At 39.0% G+C, this 19,353-nt stretch overlaps 1 protein-coding gene across 1 annotated transcript in view; it reads left to right on the plus strand.

Moving 5' to 3' along the window:
* CFAP299 (cilia and flagella associated protein 299) overlaps nt 1–19,353 on the plus strand; it is a 223,713-nt gene that overhangs the window by 74,481 nt on the left and 129,879 nt on the right. The window contains 1 exon segment of the mRNA XM_032997972.2: nt 1,300–1,390. Coding sequence (XP_032853863.2) covers nt 1,300–1,390 — 91 coding nt within the window.

The raw sequence follows: 19,353 nt of genomic DNA on the forward strand, positions 1-19,353 counted from the left end.
AGTCCATATGTTAGTCTTTCATTTTATATTTTTACAGTGCTGCAGATGTACTTCTGAAACAGCTTCAATCTAATGTACTTCTGGATAACCTCTGGTAAAGCGGCCAGAGATTGACCTGATAGCTCTACAGCAGAGTTTTGAAGCTTAGATGCAAGCTTTTCACTCAGTTTAAGGACATTACCATGCATGTCTATATTTAAAAACTTCCCAAAGGGATTTTTTCAGTTTTTGTGTCACTCTTTTATTTGAAATGTTATACACTTGATAGATCTTTATTGATGCTGTATTCTGTTTACTTAGATTGACAAATGCTACTGCTTTTTAATGAAATAATCACATTGAGATAGTGGGGGGACGTAATAATCCTTCCCCTTTCAGGTAGATCTGTGCTCAGCTCGGAGGCACTAGTTTGCCTTGGGTTGCCTGAGAGAGCGCTTTCCAGTCAGCATTCACTACTTGAGGCATTAAAAGAAGAAAAGTTCCCAGTGAAGCCACTTTAGTGCAGGATTTAGGAAGTCTCTTGTTCCTTCTTGTGTGTGCAAAGTACACTGGAGTGAGTGCAATGACCCCTGCTGATGGAGAAGGGCTTTAGATTAGTCTAAAGAGACTTGCAGAAACCGTTCTGTAGAATCACATTTCCGTTGAAGAGTTTGTCCCATATTCAGTGCTTTTGTCCATCAGATGTGTGTTTTCTATTTTTAATGACTGTTTGAATTTGAATGTATTATGTTCAAAGACTAAGAAGTAATTTTTAGTGTATAGTATCCTTCATTGTGATTTTTTTTTTTTTTGGCCAGTTTTTGTGGAGAAAAATTGGTTTATCTTTTCCTGCTTTGTACTCAAGGATACAGAAATTATATTGACACTTCTGCATCAAGCAGTCTAAGTATGTAGTAGTTCATTTGATTAGTTGCTGGCTGAAGAATAAAGTATTAAATCTGCTTAAGTTTATATTGGTACACTGAAAATTTGGTATTCCAAAGACTAATCATGTTAAACATGACTTTGGCCATAATTCTAGAGATATAAAATAAACGCTTAGCTTACTCCAGATATATGATTGAAAATGTGTGCTATTAGAAGTCACCTTTTGATAAACTACTATCATATTGTATGTCTGCAGTAGTGATGAATTTTGAAGACTGGCTTAAAGGTTTGTAAAAGTGGAACAGGCAATAGACAAATTAGCTACGGTAGGGTGATGACTGTCTCCTTATATTTACAGAACACTTAATCCAACAGTGAATCCAGTGTCTGTGGCAATAATTAAGAGTAATAATTATAACTTTTTTTTCCTAGGTCACTAGCAAGTGTAGGAAAAGAACTGAAAAATAACTTTTTGCGGGCTCTGGCAGAAAGAGAGGAAGCCAATCGTACTGGAAAAATTTCTGTGAGTACCTGTGACATCACAATCATCTTGGCATCTTAAAATTAATCTGAACAGGAAAACAAGGTATTTCACAGGAAAACTTTAGGTGGAACACTTGAAAAAGATTATTTGAGTTAGGAGAGATTTCTTGAAACCTAGAAATTTGTTGATGATGTTTTTAAATAAGCAAAGCATATGAAAACTCTGCCCAGAAGTCTACAAAGGTAAGTGATGAGCTGAAGGATACAAGAGGGAAAACACCTAGTGAAGTAGATTTTGAGTTTGTAAGAAGTTGGAGATAACTGCCTTGAAAAATTCATTCCCATGTGTGCTTTAAACAAAGGAAGATGCAGCCTGGTTGTTGGGAGAATCTGTTTGACACTCATGAACACTGGTGCTATTGGAGGTTCCCCGCTGAGTTTTGGTGGGGTGCTTGGTGCGTTGTGTGTAGCACAGTGTCATGAATACGGCCATGTGCCTCCTGACTCGGCCAGCTGGTACACGCTGGCAATGCTGTCTGTGTGTGCCGCTTGCTGGTGCTTTGCCTGACCAGGGTGATTCTGGCAGAGACGACGCAGGAATCTCTCCTGCTTTGTCTGTCGCTCCCCCACGCTCATGTAGGTGTGCTCAGGGGAGTGTTGCTGAAGTTTAAATTACTGCTTGTAGATATAGCTACATCAATATCCTTCAATTTAAAGGGAGAATGGTACTATATCCTTGGCTTTTTAATAAATTTAGTTTTACACAAAGAAGAGTTTGTGCCTGCCTGCTATCCAAGGAGGGAAGTTCTGAGTTTCACAATTCAAGTTCAATCTGCTTTCATTTACACTTCATGACACAACTGAAAATGAGCCCAGAATGGTCACCCTGGTCTTAGTGCTGTGTTTAGATAGAATAGCGCTGTTTCTTGCTGCCTTTATGGGAGCAAGAATCCAGGAGCCTGGATTTTTGTGTTAGATTGCCTCTCATGTTAAAGAAAAATAATACAAGTGACTGCAAAGGCAGTGCTGGGCATTCTGGAAGTCAAAAGTGATAGTGATCTTTTTCCTGGTTCTGCTCACTTAGGAAGTTGATCAGGCATACCCTAATGATTTTTTTCCTTTTCTTCAACTCTGCTAGTTGAACTAAAAGCATAACTCCCCTCCCTCCTATAATTCTAGGGTCTATATTTGTTCTTTTATGGCTAGCTAATTAATCTCTAGAATTTGCAGAGGAAATGCTGCCTAAAGTGTGGTTCCACAACATATGTGAGTGAGCTTTCTCATGAAGCTTCAAATGCCTTGTAGTTTCAGCTGCCTGACAAATATCCTGTGAACTGTGCTTCTTGGGATATTTAGGGATTTCTACAGGAGAAATAGCACACAAAGTGTATGGCAGCAATGAGTTAGGGTGGAAGAGTGCTGTGATGGTTTAGCCTTGAAATGGAAGCACTCTGTGATGTATTCCACATATTTACCATAATGTTAAAAAAAAAAAAAAAAAAGTGCAGTTCCTAACTGTAACACCTTACTCTTGCAATTCTCTTTGGCGCTGTATTTTTCAGAGCATCCTATAAAGGAAATGTAATGTCTTCATTTTACAGACGGGGGCACTACTGAGTTATGCAGAATCCTTTCAGACAGAAAAGGGATGACAAATTTATACCAACAGATATTTCTGGCTTTATGTAAAGGCAGCAGTGCAGACCCCAGCACTTTGGACTGGCTGAGACCTCTTGACAGATTGATTCCAGTCCCCTCACAGTGCTGACGGGCTGCTGCGTAGATCTGTGGGTAGGAAATGAAATGTGCTTTTCTGTTACTGTAGAGGGCCTAAGGAGGGCCCTGGAAGGAGTTGAGATCAGTAATAGGCTCCTCAGTCTTGTGGACACAGGGCAGTAACATTCACTTAGCACCTGAAACTGGATCCCATGCAGTCTGAGAACTCCTGGAAGCTTCTGCTAGAGATTCCCCTCCTTGGATGAAACTCAAATCTGAGAAACCGGAAAAAGGTAGAATAGATTCATATGCTTAAAGTGATTTTTTTTTTTTTTTTTTTTTTTCATTTTTTTAGAACTCCTTGGATTTACTAAACAAAACCTGTTTTGGCTGTGATTTTTTTCTTTGTTTCCTTTTTCTGATGCTCTGAGGCATGGGTTTCTATGTTGGAACTAGTTTGATTCCCCCTCTCTGCTCTTGTGCTATGTATCCTTATACTGCTGTTGCAGGGGATGTTGAAACAACAGCCAGGAGCCACCATAGCTGTGTTAAGCAGTGGTTGTATTCAGAAAGCACTAGTAAGGTTTTAGAGCTCTGCCTAGTGGGTTACATGTGGGGCTCTGAAAAATGAGGGCAGATAAATTATGGGCCAGCCTTTAAAATTAAAATAAAAAAGAAATAGCAAGCATGCCATCAAACTGAAGACAGCTGGTCTCAGTTCCCAAGTTCCCAGGCCTCCTGCAGTGGTACAATTTCTAGGCCCCCAAAACAGCCTCTGGTTATGTATCAAAAGTTTTTGGAACAGTGAGTATTATTGCAAGCTATTCAGTACATACCTGGATATAATGAAGTATATCAAATGTGCAATTTCAGCCTCAACTCTGCAGTTTGCTGGTTTACAGGAGACCCCATAATGTTTTCTTAATACGCTTCAATGTGGGAATGCATTTCAAATAGTGATTCAGAACATAAATCTGTTGGCTGCAATCATAAATGCACACAAAAGACATTTTTGTTTTTTACTCTTGTGTATCTAATGAATCAACACAGAGAAAGTATTCCCTTATGAAATCATGTTTTTTTTTTGTTTTGTTTTTTTGTTTGTTTGGTTGTATTTTTTTGTTTGTTTTTGAATCTTGACAGTGCCACCTATAGTATAACTACGGCTATAGACAATTTGATATGTTTTTAGGGGTTGCACTTGGACCCTAAGACCATGTACGCTGGTTGCTGAGTAGACCAGCCTACCCAAAGAAAACATTGCCTCTTTGGAAAGCTAAAACTGCTGGCAAGCAATGCTTACATTGCAGGATCCTGTCTGTGCTTAGTGAGACACTCGCATGATTTCTGTGCTTCTCTGTTCAGTATGTGACATCTAGAACCTGCTCCTCCTTTTGAGATAAAAGCAGTGCAAGCCATGGATTGCTTCCAAGTCACACAAGTAGGACTAATAAAAATGAGACACATCAGGGAGTCATCATATGACTTCTCATCCTCCTTTGAATGGCACCATGTGACAATAGCAACTTGGGTCTCTCAGAGCCAATGAGCAATTTAGTTAAATCCTTGGGATTCCTTACAAAAGACTGGTCAATGTGCAACTAACTTTTCTCAGTTCATCCAGATAAGGCTGTGTAAGGCTTGGTGGTCTACCTCAAAAATCTCTGTACACATGTGACAGCACTGTCCGAATGAGATTATCTGCCATGGTGGTCCTCAGCACAGCAGGAGTTAATGCTATTTGATGGCATTACCTGCTTTAGAACTAGTCTTCCAGGTTACTGCGGAAATAGGAGATGAAAAATAAAAGGATCTCAAAAACTTTTGAGAAGCTAAATGAGTGTGGTCTTGATAAAGCTTTTTGTAATACTTACTTTGCTCTGGCATCATTCACAGCAAGGCCTAGCCCTTTATTGAAGACTTAGCAGCACTTCTGCATGTCACAATGACAGGGATATTATATCTAGGAGATATAAGTGTCTGCTCTCACCTGATGTTGCCAGTGGGAGCTGTGCTGGTATGTCTGAACCCTAAGAAATCAACCTCTGCCACAAGATGATTTTCTGTTTGTCTTTTGTGGATATATAGCCAGCCTGTCCTATTTGTACAAAAACCCCTGACAACAAGAACTAAAAACCCAAAAAACCCTGAACAAAAAGCCACCACCCAACAGCAAAAACCACAAAACCAGAGCAAAACCGATCAAACAAAAACCAACAAAAAAAGTATCACAACAAAACCAAAACAAAAAAAAAGCAACAAAAAAGCTGGGTAAAGAGTCTCCTCCTTTTCTAACAGAGAGTGGGAGGAGAAGGAGGATTAAAAAACATCCAGTCTCAAAAACTTCACTTTACTGTGCCTGGGAAAAAAACAGACCTCTCTCTCAGCTGTGCTTGGTCACTCTGTGTGGCTCTATTAGCTGAGGTTCCTATTTTCTCTCTGTTTCGTATCAGGTTTTGCAGGTCATCCATACGTCAAGTTGATCTGAGAGGTTAATTTTCTAAACCAAGCCTGTCATGGCAGAAGTGTTGCATATATTTGCATATTAACCTATTCCATTGAAAAACTTGACCAAGAAAGGTTTATGTGAGAAATATGTTGTATGAGGTAGAAGATAGTTTTAAAAAATGAGTGGGAGCTGCAGGGTAACGTGACAATGGACTACTGATGGATTTTGGAATTACTAATGATTTCTTTATGCTCTCAGAAATGAGAATTCACCTGTAATCCAACACAGGTCTTATGACCAGATGAACTTGGCAGGTAGACAGGTCTCAACTTCTTTACACAGGTGTATATTTACCCTATCTAGCCCTCACCTATACTCTGGTATGCATTGAATATTACTTGTTTATTCAAGGTGATAAAGGGCTCTGTGGGTATTATAGTTTGTATTTACAAAAGCCTTAGGAAATTATGCAAGACTCAGGAACTCCTTTTTGTGTCCCAGAGCAAGCGTCTCAGTTACTGTGTGAATACCTTGAGGCTGATCTTTTGGGAGAGGTTTGATGCGGCAGAGAGGAAGCCTACAGCTATACTGATGTATCTGAAGACATAGGTACCCTGTAAGCTGGGATTTGGATTTCATGGCAATTGGAACAAATTATAGTTATGTTTTCACGGGCCAGTGCCAGCATCAAAAGTGTTTAGGCATGTGAAAGGATTAGGTGGAATCTGTTGATGGGGACATTAGTAAGCTAAGGATTCAGCCTTCCTCCCCCTGCTCCACTGCTTGGGGAGGAAAAAAAGGGTTTCCACAAAAAACCCCAACAAAGAAAACAACAACCACCCCCCCCATTATTCCTGTTTCTCAGTCATGTGAGAGCTACAACCAGGACATCAGATGAAATTCATACCCAGTGGAATTGAACTTGTTTAGTTTTTTTTCTGCACTGAGTATTGGCAGTGAAAGCAGTTAGGTGGCTGGTCCTTTCTTATTTTGAAATGTATATTATTGAATCTGTATAAAAGCACTAGTTGCAGCTTGTTACTTTAGAGCCATTCAAAGCAACCACTGTAGCCGACAGGAAAAACTTATGAATTAGGCACTTTATAATATACCTGCTTCCTCTGTTGAAGACTCGATGAAGCATAAGATTGCACTGTGTATGACCAACAATATTGTGCTGATATGATCTTTTTTCCCTTTACTGTTTCCCAACATCTATGAAGGGTTACCTCTCAAGAAAAAGAGGGTATTCTAGAAATGTTGATTTCTCTTTTTAACTGAACATATGTTTGTCTGTTTAATAAATCGCTACGGAAATTGCATGAGTCATGCAGGTAATCTTAACTTAATTTCAAACAAATCACTTCTGCTCTTGAAATATGAAATATATCTCAAATTTGATGTCATTGGAAAGATGTAGTATGAAAGAAATGAAACCATGTTTCTTTAATGTAGATGTAAAGCTTTAATTTAATCTCTTGAGGGTTTAGTGTGCATTTCTTCCCAGTTAAAAGGGGGTAGGGATGTGTGGAAATCATGTTACTTGTTGAGACTTCTTGGCAGATGACAAGCAGAACCTTTTTTCCTTATATTTTATCTCCAGAAATCATAGGCACGATTGCTACTGTTTGTGTACTAAATGTTGATTCACCTTTGGCAACAGGTATAATGGAGTATAAAAGCACTTGGAATGCTTGAAAATGGGGCAGTGGATCCAGAGTCCTCTGAACCTCAAAAACAGCTTCTAGGGAGCTGGCTGTACTTTTATGGTACAGTTCTATTATTTTGCTTGTAGGGTCATGAAGTACTGGCAACAGAAAGGGGGTAAGAAAGCAAGCAAAGAATATTACTTAAAATGTTACACAGCACGCTAAGGTAGCTCTTGTGTTATCAAATCTGTTCTGGAAAAATGTATCTTAAAAAGGACCGGTTAATGTAATTGATAGGTTTTTTCCCCCCAAGATTCCTTCTCTGTAAGTCATCATGGAAAAATCGTTCTAGTTTATTTATAGTATGTGGTTTGTAGATTATTTTAAGTGCCTAAAAATTGCATGATTAGATATAGGGTATGTTTTCCATCAGAAGGCAGCAAAACTGATGCTTCATGTAGAAAAGCATGTGGAAAATGAGAAATATAGAGCATCTTTTATTTCTTCATTTTCTTCTGTAATTTATCAAAAGTGAAGCAAAAGTTAGGAGAGCTCAGTACATATTATAGAATACATGAATTGTATAATTTTAGCAACATAACAGCTGTGAATAACTGCAAATTACTTGTGGCAAATGGTCATTTTTCAGATCTGCTGACAGCAAGGCATGGGGCATATTATTTGAATGGTTTTAGCTGTCATCAAGAAACCTCAAGATTCGCTTAGAATTCTGATCCAAATGCATAATTTTATTAACTGCTATTAATTCAAGACCAATTAAGCTCACTTTAAAGACCTTGTAGTTGGTTTTCTTTGTCACAGCAGGAGATTTAGGTTCCTTATGAAGACAGCTCGAGAGGGACTGATGAGTGATTGCATACACATATGTGACATTGTGTCTACAGTAGCATTTGAGTTGAGAGGAAGAGAGTGATTTTGAAACAATTCTCTCAGTGGGCCCCACTTACCACACGTTGGCCATGCATCACAGAGCAATCTTGGAATGCACTTACTGTCTTTAATTGGAAAAATATAGGCATTAAACAAGAAGCTGGGCTCCAGGGCACCATCCTCAAACAGATAGCCAGTTCTTAAGATCAGACTAGTGCTACTGTGATGTAAAGGTCCCCAAATGTGTACATTTCTGAGGTCCTGCTCTTTGTGTTGCATGATTGTCCAGTGCAAACATAGCCTGAGTTATCTCCTGAATAGTACCTAGATGAGTAACAATTTTTTGCCTTTTAGTAAATCTCTTAAATAAAGCCAACCCAGTAAAGAATAGTAATCTTCATGGGGATGCAATTATAGATATATAGAGCAAATGGACATTGCAGTTTAGCTTACTGTATTTGTGACAGTAGGATGTGTTAAATGCTAGCATGTGCAATGGAAAATTTCTGTCGTGGCCTATTTGCTTGAAGAAATATCTCACTAGGAGAACACCTCAAAGTGTTTGGCTGAGTAATTGAAGGGTGTCACTAAAACACAGACAAACAGGCTATCACAGACTATAAATAAATGAAACCAAACCTATTATTTCATTTTTTTAAAGTACTCGTACTTGGCCAATTCAGAAGATTGATTCTCAATGTCAGGGTACATATAATGTAGCAATGCATATAAGAAATATTTCTTATTTGTTATGTGTTCATTCACATTATTAAATTGTGAATTAAAAAAAAGGAGGGATAAGAATGTAAATATAAGTGACTATATAAATGCTTTAGCTAGAAAATATATGTTTTTAGAGATTCCGCATACTCTGATTAAATCACTGACTAAAATACACATGGGGGAAAAAAGAGCTAAATGTCTTTCCCTCCTAACAGAACAACTCTTCTTGTTTTTCAGTCTTGAAGCAGGCTCTTGTGGGACTCACACATTTCTAAGTGATTGAAAAGGGATGTGCATGAATTTTGGGACAGAGCCTTACCTCTTGCAAAGACATCAAGAATTGGAGGGTTCAAGTAGTTACTGGACTTTGTTGTTAGATGTTCTCGAGGCATGTAGAAAATAAGCTCAAGTCTGTCATGTATTGTGTTGGCTATCTCCAGCTGGGGAGTGGCTGTCCGTACTTTCCTCTCTCCGAGGGAAAGGCAGTTGAGCCGCTGTCTTACCCGCTCAAGGTAAAATAGCAGAGCTTGGAGGTAGCACCTTCCTGAGGGGTTTCTCTCCTCCAACTGACCCAGGTCTCTTAAACTTTTTCATTTTTATTCCCTGGACTTTCTGAAAGCTCAAGTGGTTCAAACATGTGATTTGCACTCCATGGTGATCCCCGGGTTTACTCGTACGTGGGGGTTGGAGGGATTTTGGTGACCATGTGATGACTGCAGAGTCAAAACCCTGATTTGACAGCAGGACAACTCTAACCTCTTCCTGCAGTGAGGAATGACAGTGTGGCTGCCACAGGATGAACCACTGCAGTTTTCTGTTTCATATACTTAAATGTTCTTCAAGTGGCTAGTCTGTGTTGTTTTTAAAGCTAAATTTCTTTGTGTCTGACTTGCTCACAAATGTATTTCTCTAACCTGAATTTGCTTTCTGCAGTAACCCTTTGCTTTTTGAGTATTCTGAAAAAATGGCTATGTTTAAAATCAGACAATATCAGTTTGAAAACTTGTAATTCAGATTGTAAAACTGCAAGTTTAGCTTAAGGATGTATGTTTGTTTTCTGGGATATTTTTCTGTAGGATCCTCGTACAAAGCAGAGAACATGTACTAGCTGGCTGCTCACCACATCTGTTGATGTAGTGTTTTGTCTACTTGGAAATTAAGGTTGAAGTCATGCCCTTGCAGAAATCAGTGGCTCTTTTGACACCGTTGAGCTAAATGGAGCCAGAACCCTGTCTCCTTGTATGTGTACTACTAAGTTATAGTATTCCTTGACACAGCACTATTTTATAGGAAAAAAAAAATCTTCAGAGTGAATAAGGACCTTGGGTTCCATATTGATTTCGGTATTTCTCTACTGCTGTCAGCTGAATTCCTCCTGTATTAAACTGGAAGATGAATTTGATCTTTAGTTTGATTCATTTTCTGTTGTAGAATTTTGCAGGTGTAAATGTAAGCCCAGTAGATGTTACAGAAGTTAAAACCAGTTACACACAAGAAACTGGTACATGTAATTAAGGAGGTACTTCTTTATCACTCCTGGGCATACACAAAATGAATCTTCCCAAATGCCTTTGTGAAATACATTGTCAGTTCTCAGTAAATATGTAATAACTGGGATTTAACTGGATTTTTCTTAAACAGTGTGCACATTTTTAGAGCCTTGCAGTGTTTGTTCTTGGGCATCGTTGGGGTTAGAACTAGATGATCTTAAAGTTCCCTTTCAACCCAGACCATACTGTGCATCTATGATTGTATTTCTGGTTTTATGTGGTTTATAATGTTAGTTCAAAACAAAGAAACAGTGTGGTAAAGAAGTATCTGGGTAAGCTCAGTGAAATATGATGGTACTGATAGAAAAAACTGGTAGTATTTTAAAAAACAATTTATTTTTTCTTTTTTGGTCACTGATTTTTAAAAATAATTTTGCACACATGTATTTGTTAGTATTTTCAGTTCTTAAACCTTTACAATAGGAGTATTTCTCTTTTCCTAGCTATAGAAAACAAAATCCAACTTTCTGGCTGCCTAATGTTACCAAACACAATGACTTTCACATTATAAATTATTACCTCTAAAGGAAGCATTGGAGAAAGGCGGAAGGAGCTGATGCATGAAAGCTTTTAGTTGAAATGAATGAAATAAACAGCTCTTCTGTCAACAGATCATTTCATTTGCTCAAATTAACTAATGGTCTCATAAGTGAGACTCAGTGAAAACCAGCTGTAAGAAAATACATTTAAAGGGTTACTGAAAGAAGCATGATAAGATGGCTGGAATGAGAACTAATGGGCTTTAAGGGGGGTCCTGTATGTTACACGCGATATTCCTAAAAACTTCCCTCCTTAGCATTTGAGTGATGCTGTAGGCCACCTTGCCTGTTAATGTGAACAACTTTATAGCTGTACTTTGTACATGCTCATGGGCTGTTGGACATCACTGACAACAGAGTTTGTTATGAGGGGAAATTGTTGCTTTTTGACAAAGTGATTCACTGTGATTGAATGTTTACCGAGAGTGCCTCTTGGTATCACGTCATTGAATCGAGAAGTCATCAGATATACAGATTCCTGCCAAGTACCTGGTGGTCTCCTAATTCAAACCATTACAGAACTTGTCAATACACCATATGTTTTCATTGTGATATATACTTTTTGAATTGTATTGTAACAAATGACTCGAGCACATACATAAAGCATGCTTACAGGTAACCTGGTGTAGACCTAGAAAACAATTGAGGTCAACCACGTGCACCAGTTGAAACCCTCCACAAATGACAAAGACAACCTACACTGGTTTTATCTCACAGGAAAGTGAAATGGGATGACACTGCAGTATGTGGGAGATGTTCCATTGCATGTGGAAATCACACTGATGCTGTTGAAATTGAATATGTTATAAATAATATGATGCATTTATTTGAGAACTTACTTGGAATATGAGAGTACTATGTTATACAGTAGCTGACCTTCCCACTTAGCCAAAATCTCAGTACAGAGAGGATTCCTGTCAGAGGGTATCCCAGTGTGGCAGAGATGCTTTTTTAGGAGATTGCTAACTTCGAAGATTTTGCAACCCATGAATAACTTGTAAGGAGCGTTTTCTAGCTAGCTGGCTGTCTTTGAAGAGCTTTAGACTGTCATTGTGCCTGTTTGGTTCCACTGCTCTCTTCTCTAAAGGAGGCTCTTGCCCCTGGGGCTGCTCTGAGGGTTGGCTCACAAGATCAGGGAATGTGCATGAGGACAAAAACCAGTCATTGTGGGGCCTGGCACAAACTCTCTTTGATGAGGGAGGGAAAGTGTAGATAGGTGTTTCATGAAGTCTACGTTCTGTGTGTGGTTTTTTTTGAAACTGAAAACTCGAAATAAGCAGGCAGTCCAGAAAATTTGCTCCAGCATGCAGAATGCTATTGCGTGCAAATGAAATGCTTTCCCTTCAATAATTTGGGAGAGCACCAAGTATGTATTTCAATATGAGTGAAAAAGCAAGGGTGAGAGAGAGATTAGTGTTTGTGGGTATTTTAGAAGTTTATTTTGATCCATGTTTGTTTTGAAGCAAAATTTGTGTTGTTTGTAGATAAATAGTAGATATATTGGTGTGTTAGATGTATCTTAAAAGTGGTTAGGCAATAAATTTCATTTAAACTGCTTGAAGCTTAGTTAAACTACAGTTCTTGTTAGACAGCAGATCCTGTTCACCACTATGTAAGTTTTGAACAGCTCCCCTGGGGGAAGAAAAAAGGTGGGGGTAGAAGAGTATAATTTTCACATCTGGTGTATTTATCTGAGAAACAATTTTCACTGTGAACAGCAAAATTATAGAACTACATAGTGCGATGAGCTGTCTGGGAGAGAACTATGAGAAACATAATCATTTAGAGATCAAATTTGAAGGGAAGCTGGTCTAAATTTCAACAAGTAATTGTTGTAAATATCTGTCTATTTGTACTTAAAATAGCATTCCATAACCCAAACAGAAGCCCTTTTTACTAGGTATTACACAGTTAGAAGAGATCGCAATGACTTGATGAGCATCTGTAAGTAAGAAGGAATGAATTTTTCCCTTTAAGAGACAGAGAAAATTATTTTGCATCATGCCATAAGCACTTTGCAGCAGTGCTGGGAACGAACTTCTCTTCAGACATGGGATCACTGTGTTTCTGCAGTGCTTGTGTAACGGCTTTTGACAATGTATGAGAAACTCTACCCTACTTTGCTTTCACAGATCCTGTAGGCTATTTCTTAAATAGATGTAGCCCTCTCATGCTTAATTGCTTTATTATTGTCAATTTTTATGATGTTCGGTCAGCATTGTTGTTCTAATAAACTTTTTCAGTTTGGCCATCCTGGATCATAAACTGCAGTGCATAAAAACAAATGCTTGAGAGTCAAATCTGCCTTACTGAAATTCTTTTAAGCAGTATGTGTTGACGTATATACTCCTAACAACTCTGTAAGTGTCCCATAAATGCCAGATAAAACAATACAAGAGAAATCAGATTGTTAACTTACAATACACTAAAATACCAAAGGTAAAACAGCCCTCCTCCCTCCTCCTTGGCTTGAAAATAAGGCCAAGGAGAGAACCAGATACCAGAGTTGGCTGTTTTTCTTGAATACTGTATGTACATTCCTTGATGTTTAAGTTACCTGTTTTTCACATCACTGCACTGGAAGGGTCACAGTTTGCACTGTGAAAATGCTGTGCGAATTTACTTCTCTGGAAAATGTATGATAGTGTTTAATAAATATCAGCTTGTGGGCTCATAAACATTTGAGCACTTACAGGCCCTTGGATCCAGTCATTGCAGAAAGGGGTATGCCAGAAACATTACTGTTTGTGACCTTGGTTTAGTCTTTTATATCTTTGTAATTTGTGAACAAAAATTGTCTTTTAGTGCTTCTGGTAATACTTACGTTCTTAAAATTAGGGATCAGCTTTCCTTTTGTATTTTGTAATCATCTTATGCACAGAGGCAACTGCCTGTTAACTCATGTTCTGATGACTCTCATGTCTAATGGGCTTTCTCCAGAAGATTGAAAAAACAACCTAGAAGCTGAAATGCACAAATGTTTCCAGCAAAGCTTCTTGCTGTGATAACATACAGCAGTGAGGTGCTATTTGTGATGTAGGTTTACAGCAGTGGATGATCAACTAAACAACTCCAGTAAAAGAACATAATCTAAAGTAATGAAGATAATGGTTCTGTTATTCAGGAAAAGAAAAAAATAGTAGTGCATGTTGCATAGGTCACAGTGGTTTTGCTGTTTAAGTAAGTAGAGCTCTAAGGAGTACTTCTTGCTTATATCCCATGTCCAGGGAGTGTGATCTTAATGCTGTGAGACTTTTGTCTTTCCTTTAGAAAACTGTCTTTCCACTCCTAATTTTTTTTTTTCTTTTTTAACTAATCAGTCCGTGGGTGCTCTGAATGATGATCATGAGGTGCTCCAGCTCTTGTCTTTGATAGTGAAGGACAAATGCATGGGGTCTGTATTGGGTAGCCTTCCTGCTTTCCCTCTCCTGCCCTCTCACCTTCCTATTACCCAATACAGTGGTTCTGCCTCCCTCTAGGTTCCCCCCTTGGTCCTTTTCTCCCATCCTTTTGCTGACCCAGGCTGCCTTCAGTTCCAGAGTGGAAACCTGCCCGCCTACCCTTGATTTCCACCCTTGCCTTCAAATTGTGTGTTGCCTTTGCTGTGAGGTAGCTGTATAACATCTAGCATGGCAGGGCCCTGGCAGGATCTGACTGTCATTACTATACTGACAGTAGTTAAAAACATTTAAAAGTCTGTATTTATGGATGGTTTAATTTCAGTGCTACAGCAGTGGGTTGTGAAACTGTCACTGACCACAGTGGGACCTGGGTTGTGCTTGTTAGCATCAGATGAATTAAAGAGAATTGTTTAATAGTAGTTACTGCTGCTGATGTGAGAGGGGCATGCTGTTGCTGTGGACTCCTCTGGACATGCTCCTGGTAGTGTTTACGAGGCAGATGAAAATAATTTTGTTCAGATCCTTTCAGAGCATCTTGTAAATCAGTATGACTCCTTAGCCAAATGGAAAACTGCATGAACCATGTGACAGCATCCGTGAGACCACGAATGTTACTTCTGTCCGATCTTTTTCCATCCTCATTCAGTTTGAGGCTTTCATCTCCCTTGTAAGCAATGGCCTTTCAAGCAGGGGTGAAATTACATGAGTAATGTGTGTTCTTGTTACTCCATCATTCTGCCACTTTTGTAAAAGGAGTTGCAGGCCATACAAGCCTGCCAACACTATTACTTTCTTTTGAGCTAAGTTCAATATCTTCTTTTTTGTTATCAGTGGTAAACATGAGAGATGTCATCCATATTGGAAGACCAGGCAGCAGTGATGCATCCATGCCTGTGTAGTTAGATGTACAGTAATATCTAATCCCTCTGCCAGTGCTTGAACATAAAGACTAAATTTTGCATCTGAATTCTTCCCATGCTATCAGATGTGATTTAAGGCACAAATAAGGTTACGCTGTTCCTGTCAGTCCTGGACTGTTCTTTGCTTGTTTTTTGCATCTGTAAAACTCTTAAGTGTTCTCCTTTTGAAGAGTGTGGGATGGAGACACTTAGATGCTTAGTCCTTTTTTTTTTTTTTCCATATATTGCACTGATTGCCTAGGAGCACTTCTGCCAAGGATCTGGCTTTCTTCTTAATTTAGGCTGGGAATATTTACAGCTTTTTTCCTGGATGACTTGAAAGACAATAATTGTTGTACTCTACTGAATTTTTAACATGCGTCTATTTAATTGAAAAGGTTAGATTTCTTCTGAAGCATTTACATCTTTTGACAGACTTCCGTGTTTACCTCTCTATCATTTAAGGCATAAATAACATTTTAGTTGAAGATTATATATTTTCAGTTGAAGATATATATTTTCAGTAATGGAATTATTTTTAATCTGGGAAATACAAGCTAAGTCTATAGAATCATAGAACAGTTTGGGTTGGAGGGGGCCTTTAAAAGTTATCTAGTCCAACCCCCCTGCAATGATCAGGGATATCTTCTCTAGCATTTCTCACAATCTTTCTGAACCTTTCTTCCTGTGCATGATAACAATGCACATAAATTCCAGTGCTTGAGATGGGGGCTGTTAATTCCCCCTTCAGAATGGATTTCCAAGAATGGTTAATTTAGTTAACTTCTTCCAGTACTAAATGTGCTTCTGGCCTGGATGTGTATGTTATCTGCATGGTCATGTAGCACAACTACATGGATGGCAATACCTGAGTGTTGCACTGTGCTCTTCTGCTGTGGGCTGGGTGGGTCAGTCTTCCACCCCCAGGTCATAATGGAGAGGCCGTAGAAAGCACTAGGATGACCAGTCACCTTTTTTTGACTGTAGTGCCTGTGTTATACCGTTTGTTCAGATTTGTTTCAACTTGAGCTGAAATGTACACAAGTTTAGCTTCATGAAGAATATGCAGGTAGCCATAAAGTAAATCCTAGCTTTTCAAGAGGAGTCAGCAGGTATTACGATGACTTCTTAGGTAGTGCACTGAAATTGAGATTGATTCCTGAGGACTTGAGAATGCATGGAAGATGGGGACACAGTTTGTGTATAGGAGGACCTAAGACAAAATCCAGAAAAATTTAACCTTCAAAAGCATTAGAAAAATTAATTTTACAAGTCTGATAGATAACACATTGCATCAGGGATTGCAAATTGAACTGCACAAGAGACCTCAGGTGTTGCAAGAAGAAATCCAGCACAACAAAGGCTAACTGACATGAGAAAATGTGACTCTGTATTATTTCACTCTACTGTGATACCAGCCAAGAATTTGCCCCTTAGCATAGTTGGTCATCTTCTCAGGTATATTTATACTTATGTAGCCTTGTGGTGCCAGTAACCTCACACAAAGAGGTGCACCTGAGCAGCTCCTGTTTTGTTAACACAGAGAACAAAGTTAATGCTTTACCAGGTGTGGTTCACACCTGTGCTGGGAGTCAGGAAGATGGTCAAGGTTCAGAAGGGAGTAGTGGGAGGGCGGCAGCCCAAGAGCTGGGCTCTGGCCAGCAGCCCTGCAGGGCCTGCTTCGGGCCAGCTCCTGGCTCCCCTCACTGTCACAGCCTGTGGGAGCACAGGGGCCTGGAGACGTCAGCGGGTCTCCGTAAGCCCCCACTGCAAGTCTGGAATAGAACACTCAATGCTGCAAGGATTGGTCAAGTCAGGCCCATGTTGTTGGGAAGAGATGCAAAACGTCTCAGTTGGCACTGATGCATCCAGAGTATTTGCCCTGTTCTGAAATGTTTGCATTAATAAACTGAACTGCCAAGGGAGAAAGGAGAGCACAGGAAACCTGACCTAAATTTGCAGGTGTTTATAGACTTACCTATCAGATATCCAAGTGTATCACTGTTTAACAGGGTCATGTTAAATTGCTTTTAAGTTGGTTTACAAACCAGGCGTGCATAAGGAGAGTTTAACTAAATCTGCAGACCTGGCACATGTATTTTCTAATCATCGCTTCAGGAAGTTCCTGGAAACATGTATTTGCAAGGTGTTTTCTGAAAGAATATGTAGCATCATACTTAGAATGGAAGTATGCTGTGTGTATATTGTTGCACATAGGTTATTGCACGTGCAAAGCAAACCAGGTGGGAGATTGAGCACTGACACTCCTAAATTGAAAAGAAAACAGATACCCAGTAAGCTCTGAGGTAAACCAAAAGCCTGAGTTGATAATAACCACTTCAGTTATCATGTAGGAATGTATTTGTTCCATTCTCCATAAATTAGTACTCCTGATAACTTATATTATTTTACTTTTAACAGTCTGTTTTAATAAACACTTTTGTATGTAGTTGACCAAAAGAGAGCAACATTAATAGTGCATTTTTGATACTCTTTTCACTTTACTATCAAAATAAAGCAGAAAAAAAGGAGAAGGGTACCTTGTGGAAATATTCATTTCCTCCTGAAATCTGCAGAGAAGCTGCAATGCAAAGCTAGCAAAGTACACATAAATAGACACATTGCTTTTAACTCAAGGTCTGTGCTGGTGTCAGTTGGCTCTGCAGTCATGCACACCTGAAGGACTGGCTGACAGCTTTTTTGCTGTATGTGTAATCATCATTTTGTGGGTTCATTTAACTTTTTTTTTGAGTGCTCACAGTAGATGACCTGCAAGGACTACAGAGCACTCTTGCTTCCCTGTGTGTGAAGTCTGTGTTGAGAGAATATATAATTCATGTGACGTAATAACTGCTGATTTTCATAGGGAAGAGGGTGACAGAAAAGAGAAAACAGTTAATGGAGTGTACATGAATATAAGTTAGTCTGTGATGCAGTGTTGATATTCAACACACTGAAGTGAATTTGGTGCATTCAGTGAAGCAGGGATCTAATGAGAAAAAACTGAAAGGCTAGGAAAGAGATGTTAGGTAAGGAACAGGAATTGCCAAGCCATAGGTGCTGGTGGACTTGTAAAAATCTCATTGTAATATTTACTTAGATAAACTCACTGTGCAGGTTAGGGAGTTGGGCAGTGTTATCATCCCAAATAAACCATCTTTTGTCAGCCTCTTCTGCCCGAGCAAGGTATAGTCTTGATCCCCTTTCTGTTGGAGTCCAGCAAAGAAACATACTGAAAGATAGGAGCCCCCTGCTTCTTAATCAGGAGAATCTCTTTCTTCTTCCTTCCACTTTGATTTCGCCCTCCCCTTTTCATGTTATATCCAGATAGGGCTCAGACCTTAGTTTCCTCATAAGTGGATATAAAGTTGTGTTAAAAATGATTTCTGGTGGAGACACTGTCATGTCCTCAGAAATCACCTCAGGGACACTTTCTTCCATGTGCTTTATCTCACCCTCTCTTTATTTGCCTGCTGATGGTGGAAGTCGTTTGGGACAAAGAGTGCCTCTTGTTCTGCTTGTACATGCACAAAACAGTTTCTCATGGAAGGCTGGGGATGCCTCACAAATCAAAATAGTTTGTATTTAGCTTCATTTTCCTATTGTCAGCACAATTCCTTAGCAAAAGGCAGTAGTGGAGAAACAGTGAGCAAAGTTTTAAATTCATCAGTGGTCTTGGCAACTTTCAGCAGTCTTGCCTTTTGCCATATTATTTTAATGGTTCTCATTTCCTCCTCTGGTGTTACACTTCTCCATGGTGGCTCTGACTTGTTCAACACTCACCGGTCTTGTGGTTTCCAGGATAGTGCCTGCTTCGTTTTTTGCATTTCACATTCTTCATATATCTCTCCGCCATGTCCATAGCACTTCAGTATGCTTCAAGAGGCTGCTTCTCTTTCTGAAAGATCATCTTTTTTCCTTCAAAGAATTTTTAAAGTCTTAGTAGTACTGTGCATAACAGCTGTTCTCAAATAGTGTGTTAGAACACTTGAGTTTTATTGATGTTTGGATTTTAATGGATAGCTTCTGCTTAATTCTGTGCAGAAAAAAGCTGTTAAGTCTGCTTGTAATTAGTGAAGGGAATTTTGAATTTTGCTAGAAGAACATGTTTAAGTAGCTCGTGCATGTCTCAGCTAAATTGCAGTAATGTGAATTATTGTACAACCTAATTACAAAAAAAAGGTGA

This window comes from Tyto alba, unplaced genomic scaffold (assembly GCF_018691265.1).
Source record: "Tyto alba isolate M040663 unplaced genomic scaffold, T.alba_DEE_v4.0 Super-Scaffold_23, whole genome shotgun sequence".
Classification (NCBI taxonomy): Eukaryota; Metazoa; Chordata; class Aves; order Strigiformes; family Tytonidae; genus Tyto; species Tyto alba.